The 27,056-nt window shown below is 33.5% G+C and overlaps 1 protein-coding gene across 2 annotated transcripts in view; it reads right to left on the bottom strand.

The window, feature by feature from the left end:
• Positions 1–27,056, bottom strand: part of MAN2A1 (mannosidase alpha class 2A member 1) — a 179,050-nt gene that overhangs the window by 73,017 nt on the left and 78,977 nt on the right. For both annotated transcript variants that reach the window (XM_054487726.2, XM_054487727.1), the window contains 5 exons: positions 22,762–22,939; positions 15,877–16,079; positions 12,509–12,691; positions 8,342–8,456; positions 7,864–7,931 (listed from right to left, as the gene is read on the bottom strand). In XM_054487726.2, coding sequence (XP_054343701.1) covers positions 7,864–7,931; positions 8,342–8,456; positions 12,509–12,691; positions 15,877–16,079; positions 22,762–22,939 — 747 coding nt within the window. The remainder of the gene's footprint in view (positions 1–7,863; positions 7,932–8,341; positions 8,457–12,508; positions 12,692–15,876; positions 16,080–22,761; positions 22,940–27,056) is intronic.

The raw sequence follows: 27,056 nt of genomic DNA, 5'->3' as shown, positions 1-27,056 counted from the left end.
TATTATCATTTTCATTTTTTTGTCATCTTTTTGTTTCAGTGTTTCACCTTGTTTCATATTTCTCAGAGATTATAACTCAAAACTTTTTGAGAGTTCCAGGTCCTCTTTTTCAAAAAAATTTTCATCTAGTCTCTGTAATAAATCATTTTAATAAGTAAGCTACTCTTCTGAGTCTTCATGCTGCACCCTATTTTTAAATCAGTCTGTAGAGCTTTTTCACAGCTCTCCTATGATAACCTTTCAATCACTTATCCTCAAAGAAGTAGACATTTACCTAGACTCTGTGTTTGCTAAAACTACCCTTGGTCCTTTTTATTTTGATATTAGCTGAAGTCCTTCTCTAACGTAGTTAGTTTATTTGACAAATATTTGTTGAACACCTACTGCGTGCCAGGTATTTGCCAGGGGATGCAAAAGCAAACAAGCTCTCTACCCTCATGGAGCTGCTATTCTACCAAGGGGGACACACAATAAAGAATAAATGGCATGGCCAGTTTGTTAATAATGTCATGAAGGATGTAAAGAGGATTCAGTGATGGAGAAAAAGAGTGGGTGAATAATAGGCTCGCATGCATGGATCCAGCCTGATCACAAGTTTCCAAAAGGTTAATATCCAAGGTGGCTGTGCCTGATTGGTATTCAGTCTTCTGTACCAGCTCTGATTCTGAACAAAGGGAAGGCTTCTTTCTTCAACAAAGAATATCACAGTATTCTTCTGGCCCATGCCACCACCAACAGCAATTTCCTTGAGCAGACTTTCCTAGCTCAATGATCTATTGTAAGTTCCCTTGTTCCTGCCTACTTTATTTCTGGCAGATTTAGTCTCCAAATTGATTGCAAAATATGGACACAGTGGAAGCCTTTTCATCAATGTGATCAAGGCTGGCAATAGATCTATTAACAGAAAGAGTTAAAGTTGACCTGAAAATAAACGTTAAAGTAGAAGATCATTATGATATGTATGGGTTATTCTTAATATTTTACTTTACCATGAAATATATACATGTATCATATTCAAAATATGCAAATCCTTTGCTTTGACTATGGAACCAGTAATTGGAGTTGTCATATTTTCTGCATAACCAAACATGTGATAATCCTCTGTGGTTCCAAGCTTAGGTTTCTCTAAAGTATAGCAAGAACTGAACTCAAAAATTTTAAGAAAATCTGAGTGCAGCCGGCTTCTATATTTTTATGATTTCTTCCCAAATCTTTTGCAGTCATCTCGCCAATATTTATCAGTGACTCACCTTTGGTGAATATTTCCAAAGTCCTCAACTTCACAAAAAAGGGTTTTTACATAATTCAACAGCGTAATAAAATGGTTTATGAGAAAAAAATAACAACAACAACTTGTTTAGGAATAAATAACGGATTCATGATAATCACACAACTGAAAGACTGGAAGGAGGGAAGTACATTGGCCTGCTAGCTAACAGCCTGTTGGCTACAAGGCCACATTGCCATGAGCACTGAAAAGGAATGAAGAGTGTCAGTTGATCTAGTTGGTCAATTAAATGAAGACTGGTCAACAGAGACCTTAGGCAGGGAGGAAGAAGATAAAAAAAAGAAAAGCTACCTAACTTCCTAATAGCCTCAAAAGTAGCACTCTTCCAGTACAAAAATATTTGTTCACTTTTCTAGTTGATATAATACCAGAATTTCAAAGCCTTGGGGGTAGACATTATGAAAAGGAAAAGGAATCATTCTCCATACTTGCTTTAAAAGACATGCAGGTTGCTTTTATTTCTAACTGCTTATCATTAATCAGCAAGTAATTGCATTTTTCAGACCAGTTCTATCAGCTTTGTAGTTTGTGGACATCTTACATTGTGGTAATACATTGATTGTCAAGCCAAGGTTTTGGTATTCCTACAATTGTTCATCATCTTCTACATTTTCATATGAGCTTTAATGGGAAACTAAGAGTCAGTCTCATGGTCTCTAGTCAGCCATCACGTAAATTGGAAGTGTCAACTATTTTTTTAATATAATAGATGTTATTTCATTTCAGTCAATGTGAGGTTGAAACAGTATTTCAGGAATTAATACTCATCATTCCCGATGTCATAAAATAAATAGAAATGCTAAGGGTGGGGGGAACTGGAACAAAGGTGGAGCCTTTTCTCCTCATTTCCTCCCCAAGAGGCCTTTATATTTTCTTGAAAAATTAGGCAAAATGTAATCCTGTGATGACTGAATTGGAATGGCAAACACCAAATAAGATTATTTTGTATTGCTACCGAGCCATGACTGCTCCAACACTAGTACTAACCACTAGTCAATGCAAATAATTTTTAACATAAAATTAACTAATACAGCATCTTACAGGTACCTTGAATTCCTTAAGAAACTTTTGGTTATTTACATAATATAACATATTCTATCCAGTCTTTTGGATAAAGCATCCTTTCTGAAAACACCCCAGTAGACTATAGACAAGATGAAAAGTGCTTCTGGATAATCAGGGAACTAGCCAACCTATACCTTGAAAAAAATCACAGTTAACACATAACAGAGACAGAACATAGGTGAAAATATACAAATACCTTTTACAAGCAATATATATTTAAACAGAAAAGCATCCTAGAGGACAGTTTATAAACTCATCCTTCAAATCCAATAAAATTCATAAATACACTGTACTATTAATGCCTAGATACAACTAAACTAGACTGGAATACAGAATAGCTTAGTTTTTATGTGTTTAAGAGTCTCTAGGACCATCAGTTACTAATTCCCTCAACAAAAGAAAAGTTCAAAACAGCTTTATTTAAAAGGTAAAAATATCTCAGTTTTTCTCAAAATAATAGAAGCTGGAGAGGGTCCAGGGTGTCAAATCCTGTATTCTATTATTGCCTTGAATTCTTTAGGATAATTAAAAAATATAGCCAACCAGTTTCAAGAAAGAAAACCTTTCATCTTACTGACTTTTTACACTCATTTTTCTGTTAACTAATGGAAAGACATTTCTATATACTAGTTTTCTAGTATATGTCAAGGTTTAAGCTTAAACCATCATAATCCATGAGCTATTAAGGACAGTTCCTGGACTAATTATCGCAGCTAACACTTCCATCTCCTCCACAGTTGAGCACAAAGTGCGCTCCCTCTGTATACTGACAGCTCTTTCACCAGACTCACTTCTCAGACTAGAGCTGCCTTGGTTCAAGTCATGGAATCTCACTTCCGCCCTTAAGCTCCAAATGCCTCTATCAAATAATGCTGCCACAATCTGAATGGGCAGAATTCTATTTTCCTAGAAATTCCATTTCCAAACAATAAAAATAAGGTTGTGAGCTTGGCTTCTTCATTTAAAACTTATGCGTAAACAACTGGTTAGAGATATTAGATATTTTCTAAGACACATTCTTACTTGGTATAAAAATATGTTGATAACATATGAAAAGAAAAAAGCTAGCCTTGAATCCCATTAAACTAACAGATAATTAGTGCCAGAAGAATTGTTTACAATAACAATATTAAAAATACAAAATGTAGAATCAGGCTATGTTGATCATAACAGTTAAGTCTTACATATAAAAACCAATCTGATAAAGCCAATTCAGTCAGCTATTTGGAACTATCTTTTATATCCATCCGTTCTGAACAGCCACCCAAAATCCAATCTTAACGAAGTTAACTCTGTAAGAATGCAATGATGCTGAGATGCAATCTGAAATTTTTCAGGTCTCATGGTATAAAACTAAAATCTTAAATGGACAGTTATACAAATTCCAAGCTTTACTGAATTATGGTTTATCTTTATTTGTAATGGTCTTAAAGTTTACTTAGAAGCACTCTGGCACCCAACCTCCAAATATGAGACCAAATAACTACCTGAGGAGAATATATACCAGGATACCACATTTTCACATAGAATGTGAACCATGTTCTATGTATATCTGGTGTCTGAAGCTTAATACTCTCTTCAGTCGATCTTTAAATGTATCTCAATGAATCTGTAATTATTCTTGCTACATTGTATATAATACCACAGGCATGATGCTAGAAATAATCAAAGAAATAATTCCTACTCTCCAGGAGTTTACAATCTACTGTGATTAACTTTAAATAATTATACTAGAAGAAACAAGCCAGCATTAACTGCCAGCCATATATGAGTGACCCATTTTGGCCTGATCTAGGTAGAAATTTGGGGCTAATAGCACAATGGGATGAGACTTTGGACATCTTGGGAGGTGGGTGAGGTTACTCTGTACATGAAAGGTATGTGAACTGAGGTAGCCTATTGGTGAACTGTGATAGCTAGTCTCCGAAGATGACTACCATCATTCCCATTGCTTCCTATACATGCTCCTCACATCAAGAAATGGAGAGTAATTCCCTCCCCTTGAATCTTGGCTAACCTTAATGACTTCCTTGACCAATAGAATGTAATGAAAATGGCCTTCTAGGACTTCTAAAGCTAGGTCTTAAGAAGTCTTGCTGTTTCTACCCAGAAAACTCACTTTTGAGACTTTCAATCTTAAGACAGTCCCCCTTGGAACCAGCCACTATGGTTAGAGAAGCCCAAGTCATATGGAGAGGCCATGTGTAAGTACTGGCAGCTAAGAGCTCCAACTGAACCCTCAGCCAACAGGGAGCATTAACTTTCAGCAATGTAAATGAGCCCTCCTGCACACTGAGCCCAGTCAAATCTTTGGGGAACTCCAGTCCCAATCTCCAATTGCCTGCAATGGTATGAGAGACCCCAAGCAAGAACTGACCAGCAGTTCTACAAAAACGTGGGAAATATAATAAATTGTATTTAAGACATTAAGTTTTAGAGTAGTTTGTTAGGCAATAGTCTACTAAAACATTTGACCATCAGGTCAGATTTCCCTCAATAGGTAAGAAGAAATACCTAGAGAATGTTGAATTTAGAAGTGACTTTCTCAGAGCTCTGTTTTTGGCTAGATTCCTCTGATAACTTCATGTTAATAAATAAGGGGCATAGGAAATTGAAGACAAAAGGGTAAGAAGCTGTTGAAGTAATTCAAGCACGAAGTATGGCTTAGAACCAAAAAGTAACAGGAAAAGAGAAGATGCATTTCACAGATGAGAAGAAAAAGACTCTCCAACTGATGAAATTTAAGGAATAATAAAAGGTAGAGGTCAAAGTAGGTTCTGGGATTTCAGAACCTAGATAACTAAAAAGATAACAATACTCTTAATCAAGACTGGCATCCAAAAGGAAAGCATGTATGGAGAAAATCAGAGGAACTTAAATTATTGGTGCTGGGAGGTCATCCAGGGTGAACCATTAAACAAGCCAATGGCAATGGGTTACGGGAGGGCTTTTCTTTTTATATCTTAGTTGATATTCTGAAGTATCTGTTTTCCACACAAAAACTATGAATCCACACATGATATAGCTCACATAACTGTGTGAACCAAATTAGGCATATCAACATGTACTAATGTCACTTTAAACAGATCTTGGACTACTTTTTAAATACTTACAAAGTTATGTTAGGTTTATTGCTATAACTAATATTGCCAACAGCATGATCAAATTTATGTGTATTATTTATATTCTGTGGGTTTAAGCTAGCATTTCTCAATCTTTTTTACATTAACACCTCCCTAAGGACTCTTTTTAGACATTTACTAATCACCCACATACAATTTTAATGCCACACACAAACTGTTTACCTGTTATGTACTATATCTGTGCTTTATATATTAAAAAGAGTAAGATTTTCTTCAAATCCCCAAAAACCAATTTTTACTCTCTTGGAAAAAATATCTCCCCCATCGAGAATGCATGGTTTATTTAGAGAGATAATTTGTTACTCAAACAGGAACTGTGTCTATAACTAAAATAAAGCCAACCCTTACAACATTAAAGAAGACTCATGAAGAATATGACAAAGACTCATAGCCACACTTCTAAGGCTTCCAATTTAAAAACTGAAAAGGGCAATTATTTTACTTTCAGTACCTGCTAAATAAAACAATCAAATTCTTCCATTTTAAAGGCCACTATCATTCCTTCATTGTTCATCTATTTTTACTGAGAGATCAGTAACTAAAATAATTTGCGGCTAACAAGTAAAATATAGATTTTAAAACCTAAAATCTAAGAAGCCCTAACCTATAAAATGGATAATAAGCATAAAAATAAATAAGAATCTGCCAATCAGAAGTATTCCTAATTTACCTACCTACAGAAATAGTAAAGTCAATATCTGATAAAAAAGAACTGTAAAGAAGTAATAGGAAGATAAACACTATACTATTTAAATAAAAACTATCTACAAAGAAATATCAAAAAGCAATCATTTTACTAATAGCCCCCGAAATTCCATTTATGTTTAACTGTAGTTAAAACTCCTCAATATGAAAGCTTCAAAATATTTTTCTCTTTCATTAATATACTATATTTCCTAACTTTCTTCTTCTGGCATTAGAAAGGCGAAATTATCAATTACTGCTTGCTAAGGCAAAGACAGTAAAGGAAGGAGAGAAACTAAAGGGAACATCTTTTCCTCTGACCTATTATGGTACCAGCCCTGCCTCACCGCACCCACCATAAGAGCACCCAGAGATGGGGCACAAATCACTCATAGCAGCATATATTATTCTTATAACCAGCAAAAACAAACATCTTCCTCCACCAAAATATAAAAAGAAAGAAAAGTTAATGGATGAGAGAACTATGCCTAAAGCCAAATAGATTTACTAATGCCAGAGTTTACTAGGAACACAATATTTAAGGAACAGGCATATAACCCCAAATGCATCAAAACATAACTTATTTTAAGACAAAGAAAACATTTTGTAATTTTATAAGAAATATTTCTTTCAGTGTCATTATCCTTTCATCCTAACTATGACCTGGCAATCTGAGAGTTCCTAAGGCTTCTGCCGTGTTACAGAGAACATTAGTATTACTAAAATAAAAAAAACTTATTATCTCGTTCTAAGGAATAAGCTGTATATATCTTATGTCTCTACTTACTAAAGAAATTTAGACAACTAAGACTTTAGTCTATGCTTAACAAAAAGTCTCAACTTTACTAGCAACTGTAAATTCTTTATACATTCATTCCATTTATTTTTAAATAATTTTAATAAAATATATTTAGTTGAAATAATGAATTACTCTTTGAAATTATTGTTTTATCCTATAATTGGTAAGAGGGGGTACTAAATATCTCGATTCTGACAGTTAAAGGTTATATTACAAAAAATAACCACGTGTGCCTGGGTCAACTGGGAAATGACCAACAAATATTTGGTTATTAAAAACAAGATACCTTGCTGTTTAAAGAAATACCAATAAAACATAATGCATTTCTTTATAATTATTAGGTAGCCACCAATTAAACGCCCTGGTTTAAGGTCACTGAACACCCTTCCCATTTACTTTAGCATAAATCAATAGTGCTAAAACAAGGCTGTTTCACCAGCAAAATGACAGTTATCTAAAAAACAATTTACAGTAGAAACCTTGATCTAATAATAATAATAAAGTTTCCTCTTTCATATAAAAATAGGATCAGGGATTAATGAAAACAAGGTAGTTAAATGAAAGGTTAATCAAGAAAGGATATAATCTGAAATTAATTTTACAGAGATAAGAAAATGTTTTATAAGCTATATATTTATCATGCTATACCTTGTATCTGTGAGAAATATTGTTATAATAATTTATTCAGCAGTCAATGTACTAAGCACTGTGTTAGCTACTAGCACTGAGCACAACACAGTCATGAAAGAAAATCCATTTTTTAGGAGTTTTTTAATTAATAAATTGATTGCCTCAAAATATATGCTAACTAAAAACCAGAACCATAAAACCAAAAAATATTAAGGCAGAAAGTGGTAAACATTTGTAAGAAATTATGAATTTACCTTGGCTCCGCACTCAGCCTTATTATATTTTTTTGTGGCAGAGAATCTTGTGATTTTTGTTTCAAATCCTATAAAAATGAACAGTAATTTTTAAATTTTACTTAACACTCCATGGACTCATCCTGAAACCAGAAGACCATTCAAATTCAAGTTTAGCAGGAACAGATTAAGGACTTATAAAAATTTAAATATCAAGGGCTTTCTAATGAAAACCAAGCAAAACAACTAATTATAATGCCCAGTTGCCTTACTAACATCTTAATAGTATTCTAAAACCCTATATATTTCACATACTTTGAAATATTTGTAGAAAAGATGAACATACAGGTAATTTATATGAAGCGATAAAAATTCTTTCAAATAATGTACAAAAAATTATATTTCAATGTCTCTTTTCATTAAGCTTCTCATCCTCTTTGCTAATGCAAGAACAATGGAATTACACATTTTTATGATGACCATAGATGAAATCACTAACCATCTCCAGGAAGGTATCAGAAGAGTAAGAGTCGTATGTGAGTTTGTCCTTCAAAATAAGAAGAAATGCAGAATTTCCAATTATCTTCTCCAAAACCATTAACGAATGAAAAAGTCTGTAAATCAAAAATTTTATTAGTCTGAGAAACAGTTTAAAAATCTGTATACAATATTTTCGGTTTCATTACTAATAGCCAAACCACCAGTATCTTCATCTTGTATTCAAAGTGAAACCTATAATGAATCTATGACAAATCTGCTCTTTTTTCCCCTAGAACTAAGTACTTAGAAAAACGGTTAATCAGAAGATATAACTGACAAGAATCCATTTAAAACCGAAAGCTTTCTGGACACACTTGAAACACATAAACATAATCAAACTATGTATACTTTTTGTGAATATCGCACCAAATAATAATATCCAGTAGGATCACCCCAATAACTTCGAAGCATTCTATCAAAAAAACAACGATTTGCTACTTTAGAAAAAGCTCTAACAAGGGTTTTAACAATGAATAAAAACATGAGATAATTCAGTTCACAAGAAAATTCAATTAGTATACAAGTCATACCCCAAGAATTAAAACAGATGTTTTGTTTAATTTAGTTTCATGTTCTTGTTCAAGAGAACCAGAACAAGAGTTTTTGACAGATGTGAATAATGAAATTGTCTTCATCCCTGTTAATTTTTTTGGTCACTGAAATTACTAACTATATTCAAATTGTATTTTTATGTCTAAGGAATCAAAAGTCTATTGATTCCAGACCAATTCTGAAATACATCCTCAGTACATCACCAGCTACTGCTGAAGCACTACTCATGGAAAAAGAATTTGATTGAAGATTTTTTTTTTTCCTAATTCAGTTATGTTTCTTGAAGGCTTTACAGACCACGCATCCATAGGCAAATTCATATGGGAGAAGTATGTAGAAACTCCTCGCTAATCACGTTTTCAATTATATTATTTTTTCCAATACAGAAAGCAACTTTGGATCTATGCCTTAAAGACATTTTTGTTGTCATGCAACAACAACAAAAAAAACCTATAAAAGAAGTTAACTTCTTTTCTGCAGAGCATTAATATTTCCTTCAGAGATGTAAGTGATCATGATCAATGTTATTAATTAAATACATTTACATGGCAAATCTATAATTTTAATGCTAAAATCTTATGGATTTGAGTTCATGCCATAATCTAACTAAACTTCCCAATATATTCAAATGTTTTCCTAGACAGCGTTAAGTGTTTTCACCATACTAAAACACCATACGAATATGGTTCAGTTATGACAGTAAGACCCTCAATCTAAGTTCCTTTCTATTGTCTACAGGGCTATCTTTATTAGGCAGCCTGAATCTGCAGAGTGAAAGTCATGTTCTCCACCACCTAAAACCACAGATGTATTAAAGAGTCCTAATTAAACTGAGTGAAAGCCAGGAATCAATGTCTGCATCCTAAAGGCACACACGCAGCCTTCTCATAAGATGAGTGAGTACTAAAGACTACAGTATATCACTCCCCAAATGTTTTCTCAGGATGTATAGAGCTGTTTTGTTTAAAACAAAACAAAATGAAACACAGTACATTTGGGAAACGTTGGGTAAAACAAAATTCTAAGTGTTTCAACATTTCATTAATACAGGATTTTTTTCAGGGCCTCTAATTTCCGAACATGTACTTATCCTATTAATATGGAATACGGTTCGGGAAAAATCACTTGGGAATCACAGTTTCTTAGTTTGCTGTTATGGCTGTTGTATTAAGGAGATGTTAGCATGTCTGCCACTATATAGTTTGTCTACATTTTAGGACCCTCATGCTCACCCTGTGTTCCGTTTTCTCCTACCTACCTTAATTACAAGTTAGGAATAATTAGCAGAATTCTAAAAACATTTCTCTAAATGACCTCATTACCATTTCTTCTTCCCTTCTACATAAGCCACATTATCTATTAATACTTTTAAGCTGACTGTCTATTACAAACATTGTCCCAACCCAATTCATTTTTTTCATGCCATGATTAGAATTAATCTCCAAATATGCCATGAAGTGTTCTTGCTTTCCAGTTTGTAACTTTATACACATTCCATCTATTGTTGACAGCATGCTCTCAGATTTCCCCTGCTATGGCAGAGGAGAAAGAAGGGCCTGAATGCCTGATGACACTGCAGAGCTGCCATACCAGAAACAGTTGTCTACAGATTTTTTTCATATGACATAAAAATAAGCAGGACAGGATTTATTCTGCTTCTGGTTGCTATTACTCGCAGCCAAATGCACCCCTAATTCATAAACTTGTTCACAGCGATATTTCTGCCAAATTTGAATGAATAGTAGTCATCAGTCCAAGTTCAAGAGAACACCCAATACTAACTACCTCTTTGTTAATAATTCTCTAACTTGTGTTTTGAAATTTCCTCCTTAAAATGTCTGTGATAATGAGTAGGTAATTGTTTATGACTTTTCAATCAAGTGTGAAATACTTACATAGCAAATTTACAAATGCCAAGTACAGTTTGAGAATTACTACCTTTTTTTCTCTAACACGCAATTCTACACAGGGAAGTTTTTATAAGCTAAAAGCAACTCAAAACATATGGAGGAACCAATGATAGCTCTTCCAGACAGGTCAAGATACAAAAAATCTTCTGTAGCCAAAGCTCCATGACCTATAAGCAAATCTCTTTCGATATGGCACCCAGAGACAGCAAGTGGGCGGTGTAGGAAAATGACTTTTCCAAGTCCTCTTAGGAGCTCTACCCTGGTCTAATTCTAAGCAGTCTCACTTTTAAACTCTCAACAAACCAAGCAGGCCAGGAGCAGGTTAGAAGGAAAAATGGAGGATCTGACCTTACCTTCAAAAATGCTTTCTGTGGAAGAAATACCATCTTTATCATCTAATGAGGGTTTTCTACTTTAACCCCAGATCAACCTCGATAGGTGGGTGTCAAATATATTTGCCATTAAAAAATGGAGAAGATATTCAAGATACTACTTTGAATGTATTTTTTAAGGACTGAAATCAACTAATGAAAACCCAAGAATATCTTTTTCCCCCAATTTCTAGAAAGCCAGTCAAAATATTGTAACTAAAAATTTAATTAACATTTACTACAATTAGTAATATAAGTCGTGAGTCAATTTTTTAAGACTGATTTTATGTGTTGTATACGCTTTTCTCATCAAGGAGTAGTAATAAGGATATTCACTTTTAAAATCTATTCTTTAAGAAAATCACAGTATATTTTAAATGACTTTAAAATGTTATCAAAGCACAACACTGCTGATAAACAGTATCAGGAAGAATAGTCTAAACTACAGTAAATAAAATAGTCAAAACTCCTTCCCCAATCTAGGAATGCCTCCTGCACTGATCCTAATGAATGAATGGTTATCCAAAGGCTGGCATGAGGATAGAGAACTCCCTACTACAAAAGGTAAGATTTCTTCCCCATTATTAGGAACCTCTGTTTGCCAAGTCCTCTGTTATCTCAGACCACGCCTATACTCATTGTTTCAAAGTCTTTAATATAGAAATAACTTAGCTCCTACTCCCTCGCCCATCTGACAGCCCTTCAATGAGTTAAAGATGGCTTTGATACCAACACCCAGGTCATCCTTTCTCATTCCCAATGGCTTATATCATCCACATATGATAAGGTTTATAGGTCTTTTTCCTTCCTGGCTATGCTTCTCAGCTTATTATGTCAATATACCTCTTAAAAAAAAAAAAAAAAGAAGTATACAAGAACAATTGGATATGAAATAGGATGAGATTAAACTGACATACAATGAAGTAGGAATCTTTATCTCTCTAGATTATAACTATGCTTTATTTGATGCCAAGTCCTTGGTCAAGAAGATAACTCCAGTCTCCACACTGTTATTTAGAAGAAAATAGGATCAGCTTTAAACAGTAGTAATAATATTTTACTACGCTATTTGCAGAAATGCATTGCAATAAAAAGTTGGTGCAGCTGGGACTCTGTCGACAGATTTCTTAAAAAATATTTGAATATCAGTGCTGTTTTGATACAGTAATACTTACGAGGGATATCATTGTTAATGTGGTTTGATATACACTAACAACTTCACCAAAAGACATAATCTTATTACCCATAATTTTAATGATTTTTTTAAAGATGATTTTTCTATAATTAGATTACCTGGTACCATAATCCACAACCACCCAATCTTTTGCAGTTCCTGTGATAGCATCATGATGTTGAAACAGTCCCAAATTCCTTCTGGCTTCTGTCAGTGCCGTGTAAAGTGATGATGAGAGAAATTTATTTATCTTGTAATTGTGAGCTTGTCTCAGGGCGAAATAGTAAAGAATTTCAGCAGCCCTAATTGCATAAAAGTCATATTTTTATTTTAAAACAAACACTTTAGCTTATAATCTAAAACATGTGACATTGATACTTTCCAAATTTTTTAATCCATAATTGCAGTACAAGCAATTTATGAAAAAGATATTGGTAATAATAATTCATATAAAACAACTAATGTATCCCATATAACACATTTACATTCTCAATCATCAAAGAATACCATGTCTACACTGGTGTCAGGGGTCCTTGTTCTAGATGATCCTGGAAAAGAAGCCAGTACCTGTTGGCAGCAAGACAGGCTTATTTATGTATAGCACAGTGAAAAAAATCTGAAAAATTGGATAAATTTCTCTGTCCTTTCTTCTCTCCAAGAGCAACACACACATAGACCATGAACATCACCAGAATGTTATTTACTCTCACATATACACATTAAGAGAAATGAGAAAGAAAGGCATGGTCGGTGAGTGGGACACTCAGAGGAGAGGAGAGGCAGAAAATAATGATGCAAGAATAGTTCAGGGGAAAGGGTTAGTTTCAGTTTTGAATGATAACATATAACAAATACAGAGAATTTAACAACACAAACTGAAAAATGATAAACAGGATGTCAGCTGGGCATGGTGGCTTATGCCTGTAATCCTAGCATCTTGGGAGACCAAAGCAGGAAAATCACTTGAACCCAGGAGTTCAAGACCAGCCTGGACAACATAGAGAGACTCTATCTTAGCCAGGTGTAGTGATATGCACCTATAGTCCTAGCTACTCAGGAGGCTGAGATGGGAGGATCACTTGAGCCCAGGAGTTTGAGGCCGCAGTGAACTAGGATCACACTACTACACTCCAGCCTGGGCAACAGAGCAAGACTGTGTCTCTTAAAAAAAAAAAAAAAAAAATGTCCTTTGTAGTATATTTTAAAGGAAAAAACCTTTAGTCTAAGAAGAACATGGGGGCTATAATTTCCACCTTTTATGTTTTTTCATCAAAGGATATAGCTCAAGATAAGTTTTTCTTAAAAACTTATTTAAAAGGAGACATGGCTTGATGAAATAAAAAGTATAAGAAGGTTCTATACACGAAACATGTTTTAAGGACAATGGAGACAGAATCAAGGCAACTTGAAAATGTTATCAAGATTCAGAAAAGAGGAAACACTAGAAATACTTTTTTTGTTTGTAAAATGATGAATTTCTCTAAACTGTAGAAATAATCAAAGGAGAGTAAACAATCTCCACTTTTAAATTCTGATCCTTCCAAAAATCATGACGTAACAATCACTAAGCTTGAATTAACTAAATCGTGTATCTATGTTAACATATATCCATGGCATATATTCCTGGTTTTAAAAGGAGTACATATGCATATCCAGATAGTCTAAAATGTTAAGAAGATTTGGGAAATATTGTCTTCCCTATACTTTTACATTTTATCCACATTTTACAAATGAGCATAGGGATGAAATATTACTATTTTCAGACAAACTTACATATAAATAAATACATTTGGAAAGTCACAACTATTGTATGGTTTTTTGGTTTGTTTTAATGCAGCAGAATTTTCCAAATATATTACTAGCAGTAACCACAATGCCTTGAATATGTTCAATAAATTAAGATAAACCAATATTCTTTTTGCCACTAAAAAATACTTGGCACTTAAAAATCACTAATTCAGTGGTCCAAAACGATCTCTACATTATTGAGAATATAATCCACTTTATAACAGAAAAGTTTAAAACAGTATAAGAGATAACTGGTTGATATTCTGTAGGGTAAGAATGGATAGTTACTATAATATGTAAACATTATTTTAAATTTAATAAGATATATTCCATTACCTCAAGCAGTTATTTCTTTGTTAGAAACATTCCAATTCTACTTTTAGTTATTTTGAAACACATAAATGATGAATATACAAATTATGATTTGATTATTATATACTGTATGCTTATATCAAAATATCACATGTACTCCATAAATATGTACAACTAATATGTATCTATAATAATGAAAATAATTTTTTTAAATGAGACATATTTTTCTGACATATTACAAGTAACAGTAAAAAGTTAGGCTTTTGAAATAGTATTTAATAGCAGCACAATATTAACAATAAAAAAACACTACCATATAAAAATACAACTCTTAAATTCATAATTTTTAATAAAAAGCCTTTCCAAAATGTAATCAATGTCCACTAGTATATAAAAGACAGTAAGTACAATCTAACTCAAACATCAAGATTCATCATGAAAATGAATTACTTTACTGGTCTATACATAGAGAAAACCTTGGGAGCCTCTAGAGTAGTTTTAACTTTTATCAACAATCAGCCTCTGTTAGTTACTTAGGACCATGCTCTCCAATATAGCAGCCATAGCCACACATGGCTATTGACATTTAAATTAATTAAAATTAAATGGGCACATTTCAAGTGCTCAATAGTAACATGTGCCTAATGACTACCATATTGGACAGTGCAGAAATAGAACCTATCACTATAGAACATTCTATCAGTGATTGAAAGTTCTCCTGGATAGTATCAGTTTAGTGTTTTTATGTTTTCTACAGACTTTTCTGTCTTCTCTGTATCCATTTACATTTTCAATCACTATCTGCCCCATCAGTCATCATTTTTTCAAATGTTGTTCTTCTATGCAGATAACTGTGCCTATAGAAATGTGCTCCAAATAAGTATGTAAGAACTGAGATGAAGCCTAGTCTAAAGTTCTCCCACATACAAAATACATTACTTTTGGATTGTGAACTTTGAAGCTCACGTTTGGCTGCTGGGAGGCCCTATTTCCTTCTTTGATGCTCACCTATGTTTCCAATGAGAAGCCTATCAGATTACTAGCCTGCAGACACTCATGATGGTGTCACTGAATATTAATATGGTGTGCAAATAACACAGGTAAATTAATTAGAAAAATACAAAATGTAGGATACAACTCCTTAAAAATCTAATTAAATAAACTATTTTTTCTTCCGGAACAAAAACCCATGGAATAATTTGATTGTAGTCTGGAGACGTATTTCTGATTGCATTAAAATTTCACAATTACATTAAGTGCTTAATTAGAGCTTAACACTACATAATGTACTACATGAATGATGTATATTATGCAAAACTCTACAAAAAGGTTATGATAATATAAAGAAAGTGAATAAATACATGTAGCTATAGAAAGGTAAAAGTACCTTAAATGAGATTCCATGATTCTATCCATTCGTTTGTAAAAGGGTCTGGATGTAAAATAGCCACTCCAGTAATGATCATCCCGATCGGCGTAAGTGAAAAAATCTCCACTTAAAACAGGGAACATCGATTGGCCCTTGTCTCTCTGAGTTTCATCTGCTTTATCCAGCGCATCAAAAAAATCTGATAAAGTTCCAAACTGTATCTAGTTTAAAAAAAAATGCACTTCAATTATTCATTCTACCTTAAAATTATTTACTTCTTACACTGTTAGGGAAAGTTAATAATAAATATTTAAGATGTGTTTCCAAGTTAAGATGAATACATAGCTCAGATTTTATAAAAATCAGAAGCAAGGAAGAAAATAATAGTGACTTTTTTTTTACTTACATTAAGGCCCAAATTAAACTAAGGGAAAACTTACACACTTCAGCAGTTAAAAGGAGAGCTATTCAGATCTACAAATCAGTGAACATGAAAACTCCTACATATCTCTAGAATTTCAAAGTGTACAATGATTTGGGCATGGATTAATCCAGATAAATGAAAGACGAGGGCAGCAGCAAAAATAAAAGACATATTAAAGTGTTCCAGAAGTCTAGAATAACAGTTTTATTAGCCATAAAGTCTAGAAGAATAATTTTGTTAGCCATAAGGTATTTCATATATCATACCCTCCTCTATCTCCCTTTTCCCCCAGTTGAGTTCTTGTGAAGGAGAAGGGACTTTAAGAACAGCAGGTCATTTTTAAAAAATGAACTTACTCTACCAGTAGGTAACACTGAGTAGAAGTTAAATCCAAGGAGTGCTAAGAATGGCAAGTCTGGCTGCTTAAACACACTGGTCTTTCTGACTAATGATTTAAATCAGCAGTAAGAAATTCGTTTTTATGAGTTCAAACTATTCTACACATCAAAGACAAAAAGAAACACGATACCAAATCTTGTAAACAGATATTAAAAGGCAGTCCTGTCAAAAATAAATAGATTATTTAACAGGGAATGTGTTCCTTTTAAAAGAAAGATGCTGATTTTGTTGTTTCCTACACACATACATATACACAAACACACACACACACACATACACACAGATATTGCAAGTCATTTTGATTCAAGGTAGCAATAGCATAGCTTTGAATTCCATCTCTACCACTTATCTGACATGTGTTTTGAGCATATTACATAAATTCTGTCTATCCACGTTACAGTGAATAGGGCTCTTAAGTAAAAAGCTTACAACTGGCCGGGTGTCGTGGCTCACGCCTGTAATCCTAGCACTTTGGTAGGCTGAGGCGGGTGGATCACGAGGTCAGGAGATGGAGACCATCCTGGCTAACACAGTAAACCCCGTCTCTACTAAAAATACAAAAAAAAATTAGCCGGGTGTGGTGGCAGGCGCCTGTAGTCCCAGCTACTCGGGAGGCTGAGGCAGGAGAATGGCATGAACCCAGGAGGCGGACCTTGCAGTGAGCAGAGATCACGCCACTGCATTCCAGCCTGGGTGACAGAGCGAGACTCCATCACAAAAACAAACAAACAAAAAACTTACAACCATGACTGGCAGATAATGGTATAAGCTTTAGCTATCATTTCTTCACTGCAAAGACAAAATTGCGACTGGAACATTTACAACAATGATACTGATAAGGCAAATATAAGTGATTGTAATCTAGTTGTGTTGCAACACATTTTTACAGCAAAATAGATGATTATTTCTAAATCCTTATGTTTATATTAAAGATAAGCAATTCTCAACTGTATTCAATTTGGTGTAGCCAACGTATCTTGGCTTCACCAAACAGAGAATCATCTTGGGCAAGTTAATCTATTTGTGCCTCAATTTCCTCATCTACAATGGGAACAATCATAGGACCTACCAGAAAATGTTCAGATAACTAAATAAGTTAAATAAAGTACTTTAAGCAATTTACAGCAAATAATATGCACTCAATATGTTTTAGCTAACACTAAGAGTATTATTACTCACAAGCATTACTAGGAAGAAGACTGTGTGTGTATGTGTGTGCACGCGCGTGTGTGTGTGTAACCATAAAAGAAATGAGTCACGAATATAAGGAAATATGGCATTAACTTCATATCCAGCAGATACAGATGAGCTCAGGAAAGTATAAATAATAAGAGTGACAAAACAGTCTACGATCTAAATATTTCTGAGTCTCACGTTCCTCAAATATAAAACAAAGGATTTTATTTAGATAATAAAAATCATTTTGAACTTCAAAGTTTAGAAATCTATAGCATGCTACAGAATTAGTATTAACAATAAAGTATACCCTTTGAAAATATTTCAATTAGTTTTTGATACGAGCCAAGATGAAAATACTTCCTTCTTGGCAATGTCCCAGAGCAGTTTAGATAAGTAGCCTAGTAGGCTTTCTCGAAAACTTAATTCAATGTTTAAGGGTAGAAAAATAACTCAGTACCTGTGCTAGAGTATTTTTTAAAGTAATTATTTAAAGTAAATTTCTCTAGAAAGTCTCTTGGTAGCCCACAAAAAGTAAATATTTAGGACACCTTTAAAAATAACCAAATAAAAATATTCATATGGTTTTATATTAAAAGGCAACAACTTTAATCTTAAATGTAAGAATTCTATCAGGACAACACATAAGAAAAATTACAAAAATTGTTAAATGATGATCAAATGGCAAAATGACTGTCTTGGCTATTCCATGTCAATTTTTCAGCCATCTGAACTCAGTTATTTACTTTTGTTCTCCAGTTCATTAAAAGAAAACAATAAATTTATGCTTCCAGTTCAGACAAAGTAACTTTAAGTATCCCACAAGAAACAGATATAACTAGATAAACTATAGAAAGAAAAAGCTTTGAAGACATTAAAGAACTAAAGCAGCCAGAACTTAAGGGACAAAAATGTTGGAGAGAAAGAAAATGCATTAAGGTGGACCCTATACTCTACCGAATTTTCATCTTGGGGTACTGGTCCAATCATTGCACAAGACATAAAGGCCTAACAGAAAGCAATGTCCTAGAAGAAGAAAATAATGAAATTTAGTATCTGGTCATGAAAAAACACTCTGTAAATGAGGAATATAAGGAAAATTCCATAATCTGATAAAGGGAATCTACAAAATTCTACAGCAAACATGATGACTAACGAATGTTTTCTCTCTTAGAAAATTATGTCTGCTTTCACCACTCCTACTCAACATTATACTAGAGGACACAGCCATCGCACATGGTAAGAAAGTAGATGGAAAGATTTAAAGCTTTGGAGAGGAAGACATAAATATGCCATTATTCATACATAGAAAATCCATAAAGAATCCACAAATAACTAAAAATAATAAATAAATTTAACAAAGTTACTGGATACAAGGCTAAAATGCAAAAGTCAATTGCATTAATACACAAAATACACCACGTTCATCGATTAGATGGCCCAATAATTGTAGTTATTTGTGCTCAAATCAAACCAAAGATTCAATGCAGTCCCAATCAAAATTCCGTTCAATTTTTTTTTTTTTTTTTGGTAGAAATTTAAAAGATGACCTACACCTATGTAGAATTACAAAGGACTAACAGTAACCAATGCAATTTTGGGAAGGAGAACAAAACTGGAAGACTTTTACTATCAGATATTAAAACCTATTATAAAACTGTAGTGTTAATAATTGCACATTGCGCACATGTACCATAAAACCTAAAGTATAACAATAAAAAAAAAGAAAAAAAGAAAAAAAAGAATAAAAAAAAAGAAAAAAAATAAATAAATAAAAAATAAAAGATGACCTACACCTATGTAGAATTACAAAGGACTAACAGTAACCAATGCAATTTTGGGAAGGAGAACAAAACTGGAAGACTTTTACTATCAGATATTAAAACCAATTATAAAACTGTAGTGTTAATAATTAAGACAGTGTGAGATGAGTCAAACAGACCAATAAAAGCGAACAGAGAGTGTAGACACAGACCCACACACAAATGCAGTCTCATTCATGATTAATGACAAAGATGACACTGTGGTGCTGTGGAAGAAAGTATGGTCTTTTCAATAAATGGTGCTGGATATCTATATAAGCCAAAATATATCTTGATCCCTACCCTCACACAATTCACAGCAATCCATTTCAGATAGATTATAGACCTAAATGTTGAAGGCAAGACAATTAAGCTTCTAGAGGATAGCTTCATAAGAATGTAGCTTCACAACCAAATGATAAACGAAAATTTTTTAAACAGAACAAGTTCTAAACATAAAGAAAAATAGTTATATTTGATTAATTAAAATTAAAAATTTCTGTTCATCAAAAGACAGCATGAGAAAGTAAAAATACAGGCTACATAGTAGGAGACAACATTTGCATAACTTTTATATGAAAAAAGGTAGAATTCAAAATGTACCGAAGAGCTATAAACAGTAAGAAAAAGACAACCCAATTTAATTAAAAAATCATCAAAAGACTTAAACAGGTACTTCACAAAAGAGGATACTCAAATGGCAATAAACATATGAAAAGATGCTCAACCTCATTAACCACAGGAGAAATAAAAAATAAAACCATCCCATCTATCAAAAGGATAAAAATGGAAAACAAAAATCCTGACAATACAAACTGAGAAAGGGTGTGGAACAACCGAAACTCTTGTACAACACAATCGGTGCATCTATTTTGGAACAGTTTGGCAATATATACTAAAACTGAACATGTGCATACTCAATAGCCAAAAACTTACATCCCATTTTATACCCATGTAAATTCATAACAAGTAACCAAAACATGGACAAAATATTCAAAGCAGACTTATTTGTGATAGACTATTTGTGATAGATAGATATTGGGAACAATCCCAAATACCCAATAACAATACAATGAATAAACTGTGGTATATTCATGAAAAAATGAATACTAGCGATACTATACAGTACTAAAAAGGAATGAACTACTGCTACCAGCAACAGAATGTATGACTCTTGCAAACATAATGTGGAAAGAAAAAGCCAGACACAAAGTACACGTGTATGGTCCCCATCGTATAAAATTCAAGAATAGGCAACAGTAATCATGGTGACAGATGTGAAAGTAGTGGTTGCTTTTGCAGCAGTTGGTGATGACTGGAAAGAGATCCGAGGGACAATAAAAGTTCTAAGCCTTAATATGGATGATGGTTACATGGAGACTTTTAAACTTGCAAAATTCTATGCACACTTATGGTTTGTCCACTTCTTCTATGTATGTGGCACTTCAATTTTTTAAATTACTTTTAAAAAACTGTTCTAGTAGGCAAAGGATGAAATAGGTAGAATACTAAAATCAGGGTCTAATTTTTTCAGTCAGACAGGAGACCAGATGCTTCTATGAACCAAAATCACTTTCTAGTAAGATGTAATTACAGATAAGATACTCATATATATATCCCCTCCTCTGATCACATATTCATGTATGAGCATCATCTCTCAGGAAAATACACGGATAATTTAAACATACCCCTAGGATCCGAGTTCATAATCTGATAAAAATTCAGCTGTAACGACCCTGAATAAACTTGATATATTATTAGGTTTATTTATCTATTTGCTATTACTTAGGTTTATTTAATAAACTTGAATTCTTACTAAACTATAGTTCACCATCAGCTTTCAAATTTCCTAAACAGTAATATCACTTCCTTTCTATAGTATTTTCACAGATGTTCTACTTTCACATGTCAATATGTGAAATAATAAACATGCTGAATAATTAATCTTCTTATGTAGAGTCTCTAAGACACATTTTAAAAAAAAAAAAAAAAAAGACTTTAAAAGCCTGTTGTCCCAACACAAACAAATGATAAAAGTTTGAAGTGGTAGATATCCTAAATACCCTGATTTGATCATTATACATTCTCTGCATGTATCAAAATTCATAGGTGTCCCATAAATATATATAATTATGTATCAATAAAAAATCAATTTTGTAATTAAAAAACTTGTTGATCAAATGCAATATATGATTATTGCTTGAATTTTGACTCAAACAAACCATGTGTTAAAAGAATTGTTTTTTACGAGATGAGGAAAATTTGAATCTGCCCAGATATGTATCATGAAATTATTGTTAGTTTTTTAGGTGTGATAATGGTATTATCGTTATATTTTTAAAGAGAATCTTTATAATTTAGGGATACATACTGAAATATTTACAGGTGAAACTATATGAAACCTGAGACTGGCTTCAATATAATCCTGTGGGGAAGAGTGAGACAGCAGTGGGGCATGGCTGAAACAAGAGTGGTCTTGAGTTGAAGAATGCTGCAGCTGAGCCATGGATATGGGGAGAAGGGGAACAATTTTTGCTATTTTCAGAACTTTACAGTATATTTTAAATTTTCCATAAGAAAAAAAAAGAGTAAGAACCATAGGCAAATGATTAATTTTAGAAGTCTTCTCACTTAAAAAAAAAATGTTAGTGTACTCTCTGGACATAGGACATTTGTTTGCAAAATTCATGACATGTTCATCTGCATCTGCCAGTCATGCTACTAAATCACAAGGATGCAGCTGTCAGAGAGAAATAACAGACTTTCAATGTTGGTAAAAAAACAAAACAAAACAAAACAAGCACAACAAAAACAGGACGTCCCTGAAGACTAAATATCACAACTTCGTAGGTACATATTTTCAATCACATAAAAGTAAATTCCTCTTTAATCCTCAAGGAGTGTTAGGAACGAGACAACTTTAGATATGCAACTACAGCATATAATAATTTTCTTCCTAATGGATTATACTTTTACACAAGAATTATATATTCTAAGAAGCACTGTGATGTAGGACAAAGAAGCTAAGGATTTCTGTTTATAGTCTCATTTAATAATAAAGGCTCAACTTCAAATACGGAATCATAAATATTTTCTCCTTACCTTAACTTTAAACTTGGACTGAGAATTCATATAATCAAAAAGCTGCTGATAATTCTTAAACTGTAAATCCCATTCTGTGTATTCACAGTAGCGGAAATCATCTCCTAGTGGAGCCAGGAGAACTTTGGTACGAAAAAGCTTTGACTTCTTTCGGTACTGATCTAGTAGCATCCGAGCCCTACAAAAAAACAAACAAACAAAAAAAAAACAGAAAATATGAATTTGACTAAGAAAAAGTGAATGTGACAATTGATTAAAAAGGAAATAACCGAATTCAAAAGTACATTATATTAAAAGAAAATGTATATTTTATCTATCTGCAAGGTTAGTACAATTTAAAGACAGATTTTTTTAAAACTATCATACTAATTTTCATTATCCTTTAAAAATATTCATAAATTCTTATCAGAAGGAAAAGCTCATAGGTTTCCAATGGATTATCTTTGGAGAAATATGGTCATGTACCAACTTGGCATATAATAAGTGGGGTACCAATGACTTCCTAAAGCCCAGCCACAGAGATTGAATACCAGATAGCCCAGGTGTTAAAATAATTTATCTAGTAAGACAATAAGGACTTCCCACATATACAGACTTTGAAGTTTGCTTTGTCTTAATATTCCTTTCTCTAATCTAAAATTATCTGATTAAACATAGAAAAAAGTGTACTTTGAACAAAACCAAAAGGGAATAAATGTTAATCTATAACATTTTATAGAGTCATATTTCCTCTTGTAAAGAAAAAAAAACCAACACACTTGTCACCTGCCACCAATAATCTGAGTATTTGTCACAGTGCCCTTTTCAATACTGACCATCAGATAAGGATTAGGAGTTGAATTAGCTATTTTGGTTTCTACTTCTCTGGACTCTAACCAATAGCTTGATGGAATAGCTTTTGTATTTCATATTCTATTATAGTATTCTGCAGAATGTCCTTTGGAAATCACTGAATTAGGGCATCATTTAAGAAAGTCTGAGAATACAAACTAAGAGAAAGGGCTTGTGAAAATGAAATTATACAAGTGGATGAACCCAGAGCAGTTCACAATATTTACAAAGACAAAGCTTAAGAAATCAGTGATTAAACGACAAGTATTTTTATAATTTTCACTTCAAGGATCATCCAAAAGTAAATTCTAATTCACAATATAAAAACTTATGAAAGTATCTCAAAGAACACCAATGATGGAATGAAGCATTTTATAAAAATTATAAACATTTAACTAAATTTAAATCTCATATGGTCCTTTTTACATTTATAATCTCTGAAATTGCTTTGCAAATATAAAATTTTAGCAGCAACATAATACCTTGGTGAGTAAAATATAACCACAGCGTCCTTATGTAACATATAATGCTTAGTTTTCTGACATTAGCACATTACTTCATCTTTACTAGTAATTTACTAACCTTCCACATTTGCCAAAACACTTTTGGGTTACTTATGATAAAAAACACATGAAGAATGAGATTAACCACATAGAAAGAAGGCTACCAAAAAAAATGAGTAAAAATAATCAAATATATAAATCATAGATATAAGATATAATTGAGTTCCAACTAGATTTCCTAGGTAGCCAGCATAAAAAAGGGTTTACTATTAGATATAGAGTATCTTGTATACATATGTGTAAAGCACATATAGAGAAAAGAAATCACAAACATTAATGGCGTGCCTTTAACACTTCACATCTATCCTAACTCTCAAGCCTGTCCAGAAAGTGTCAACACTGGGAAAGCCAAGTAACCAGCCTGTAACGCCTGGCAGGAAGAAGACACTCACTAAATATATGGTGAGCCAATAACAAATCAATTGACCCAACATCACATTTGAAAACATACAGATGCAATTTGCTACTGATTTATTTTACCAGGTAAGAAATGTCAACTTAAGTGTAACCAAGAAAAAGAAAATCCCCGAAACATCAAATCACGTGACGGTCAACAGAAAAAGCCAACTTAAAATATATAGTACTTGACCAAAAATGAACTTGACAAAGAATGATATTTCTTTACTTGCAAAGTAGAAGAACCTGCTGAACTGGACATATCAAAAGATGCCATCTGTACATTATGGTTGAATTTCATTTTCTTTGGGACGTTAACAAATTGAACAGGGCTAGCCATGGTGGCTCATACCTGTAATCCCAGCACTTTGGGAGGGCGAGGCAGGAGGATCATTTGACCCCAGGAGTTCAAGACTATCCTGGGCAACACAGGGAGACCTCGTCACTACAAAATTTTTTAAAACAATTAGTAGAGCATGGTGGCATGTACCTGTGCTCCCAGCTTACTCAGGAGGCTAAGGTGGGAGAACTGCATGAGCCCAGGGGATGGAGGCTGCAGTGAGCTATTGTTGTCATTGTACTTCAGCCTGGGTGACAGAAAGAGAACCTGTCTCAAAAAAAGTGGGGAGCTTGAAAGGGGTCAGTGAGCTGGAATGCCTGTGTTTGATCTCAATTCATCATCAGGTCAAAAAGAAGGTGATATATGGATCTGAGGTAACCAGTAGAGTTAACATTTCAAGACTTGTAAGAAGTTTGTTTGTTTGTTTATTTTAGAGACAAAGTCTCGCTCTGTCACCCAGGCTGGAGTGCAGTGGGGAGATCTCGGCTCACTGCAAGCTCCACCTCCCAGGTTCTATTAGTTCTCCTGCCTCAGCCTCCCGAGTAGCTGAGATTACAGGCACACACCGCCACGCCTGTCTAATTTTTTTGTATTTTAGTAGAAACGGGGTTTTACCATGTTGCCCAGGCTGGTCTCAAACTCCTGAGCTCAGAAAATCCGCCTGCCTCAGCCTCCCAAAGTGCTAGGATTACAGGCATGGGCCACTGCGTCCGGCCAGGAAGTTTAAAAAGAAAAAATCTCTAAGTATTATATAGACTCATTCAACAGTATGCCCCCAGGTGCCTGGAAATCACTTTCAAAACCACTGGAACTAAATGAGCACAAGGTATCATCCTGGGGGCAATTGTTGAAAGGTTAGATGACATAGCAAAAGGATTATAAAAAAGTCTTTTTTTCCTCAATAATGTGCCTCAGGTAGTCTCAGGAGCACCCCCCAAAAAAAAAGAACAAAGGGCTCACAATACTATGAATGCACTGGGACTCCCCAGCTGAAACATCTGGTTCACTTTTAAGAACTTCCCCATCCCTGGTCACCTGAGCAGAGTAGTGTAAATACCTGTAAATATAAACAGCTATTTGCCCACCTACACAGGCCAGGGTGCCCCCACACTCAACCCTTCCTTTTCATTACACCTTCCGCCACACAATATACTGGCTTATTCTCTTACGCCTACTTAGCCCAACCCTAGCTAGAAAGCAGGTTGTTCAGAATTCCTCAGTGGTTCTCATGGCTGTAGGAAACAAGAAAATGAAATCAAGTCAATCCCTAACCTTGGGCAGTTTTTCTAAACAACTATTAAAGTCAGATTTTGATAGAAGGGCTCCATGACTTTAAGGAGGCTGCCATGCTAAAACACCTTCATGTCTGCCACAGTGAGAGGCTCACAAAGAAAATCTTTGTGATTCTAAGGACTCATTGAAGGTAAAAAGATCTCATTTCACCTTCTTCCTCACACACATTTTTTAAGTGACTTCTCTTTTGAAAATAAACTGATTTAATAGTGCAAAAATTTATTTATTTAATTTATTTAATGGGCGACATTATTTTCCTAGCAGAGTTTAGTGTTTTTATATTACATCACAATGTTTTATTTTAATACACTACTAATTTTTAAGTGAAGAAATTAAACTTTAAAAGTACCAATATTAGAAACTACATGTAAGTTGGTTTAATGAGATGCTTCCATCATTAGCACAATTTTCTTCTAAAGAAATGATTCATACCTTTGATTTTTATTTAAATGCATTTAAGTATAAATATTCCTAATTAAAGTTTACTGTAAGTCAAAAACATCAGAATGATGCAAAGATGTGTATATACCAGAGCTGGGAAGCATTCACTATTATTGAAATTGTTATTAAGGGAACAGATAATTACATTCTTTATGTGCTCCATTTAAATAAATGTGTTTTTGCAGTTGAATTGCTTTTCTTACCAATTTGTACAATAGGGACCAGAAGTTTTATTCAACAAAAGTATACGAAATCAATCAAACACAGTAGAAGGCTTTTATAATGAGGGCAAAGGAGATGGTAATAATAGTGTATTATAGGTTATCCATTGTATATTGATCTAGTATGGTTCACTTTCCATTAAAATCTAACACATAACTGGCATACTCAAGGTTCTGGCATTTTTAAGTTGCTTTAGATCTGGTTTGAAC

The sequence above is a fragment of the Pongo pygmaeus genome, chromosome 4 (assembly GCF_028885625.2).
Source record: "Pongo pygmaeus isolate AG05252 chromosome 4, NHGRI_mPonPyg2-v2.0_pri, whole genome shotgun sequence".
NCBI lineage: Eukaryota > Metazoa > Chordata > Mammalia > Primates > Hominidae > Pongo > Pongo pygmaeus.
Note: the sequence above shows the minus strand (reverse complement) of the source record. Positions and strands in the feature narration are given on the sequence as shown.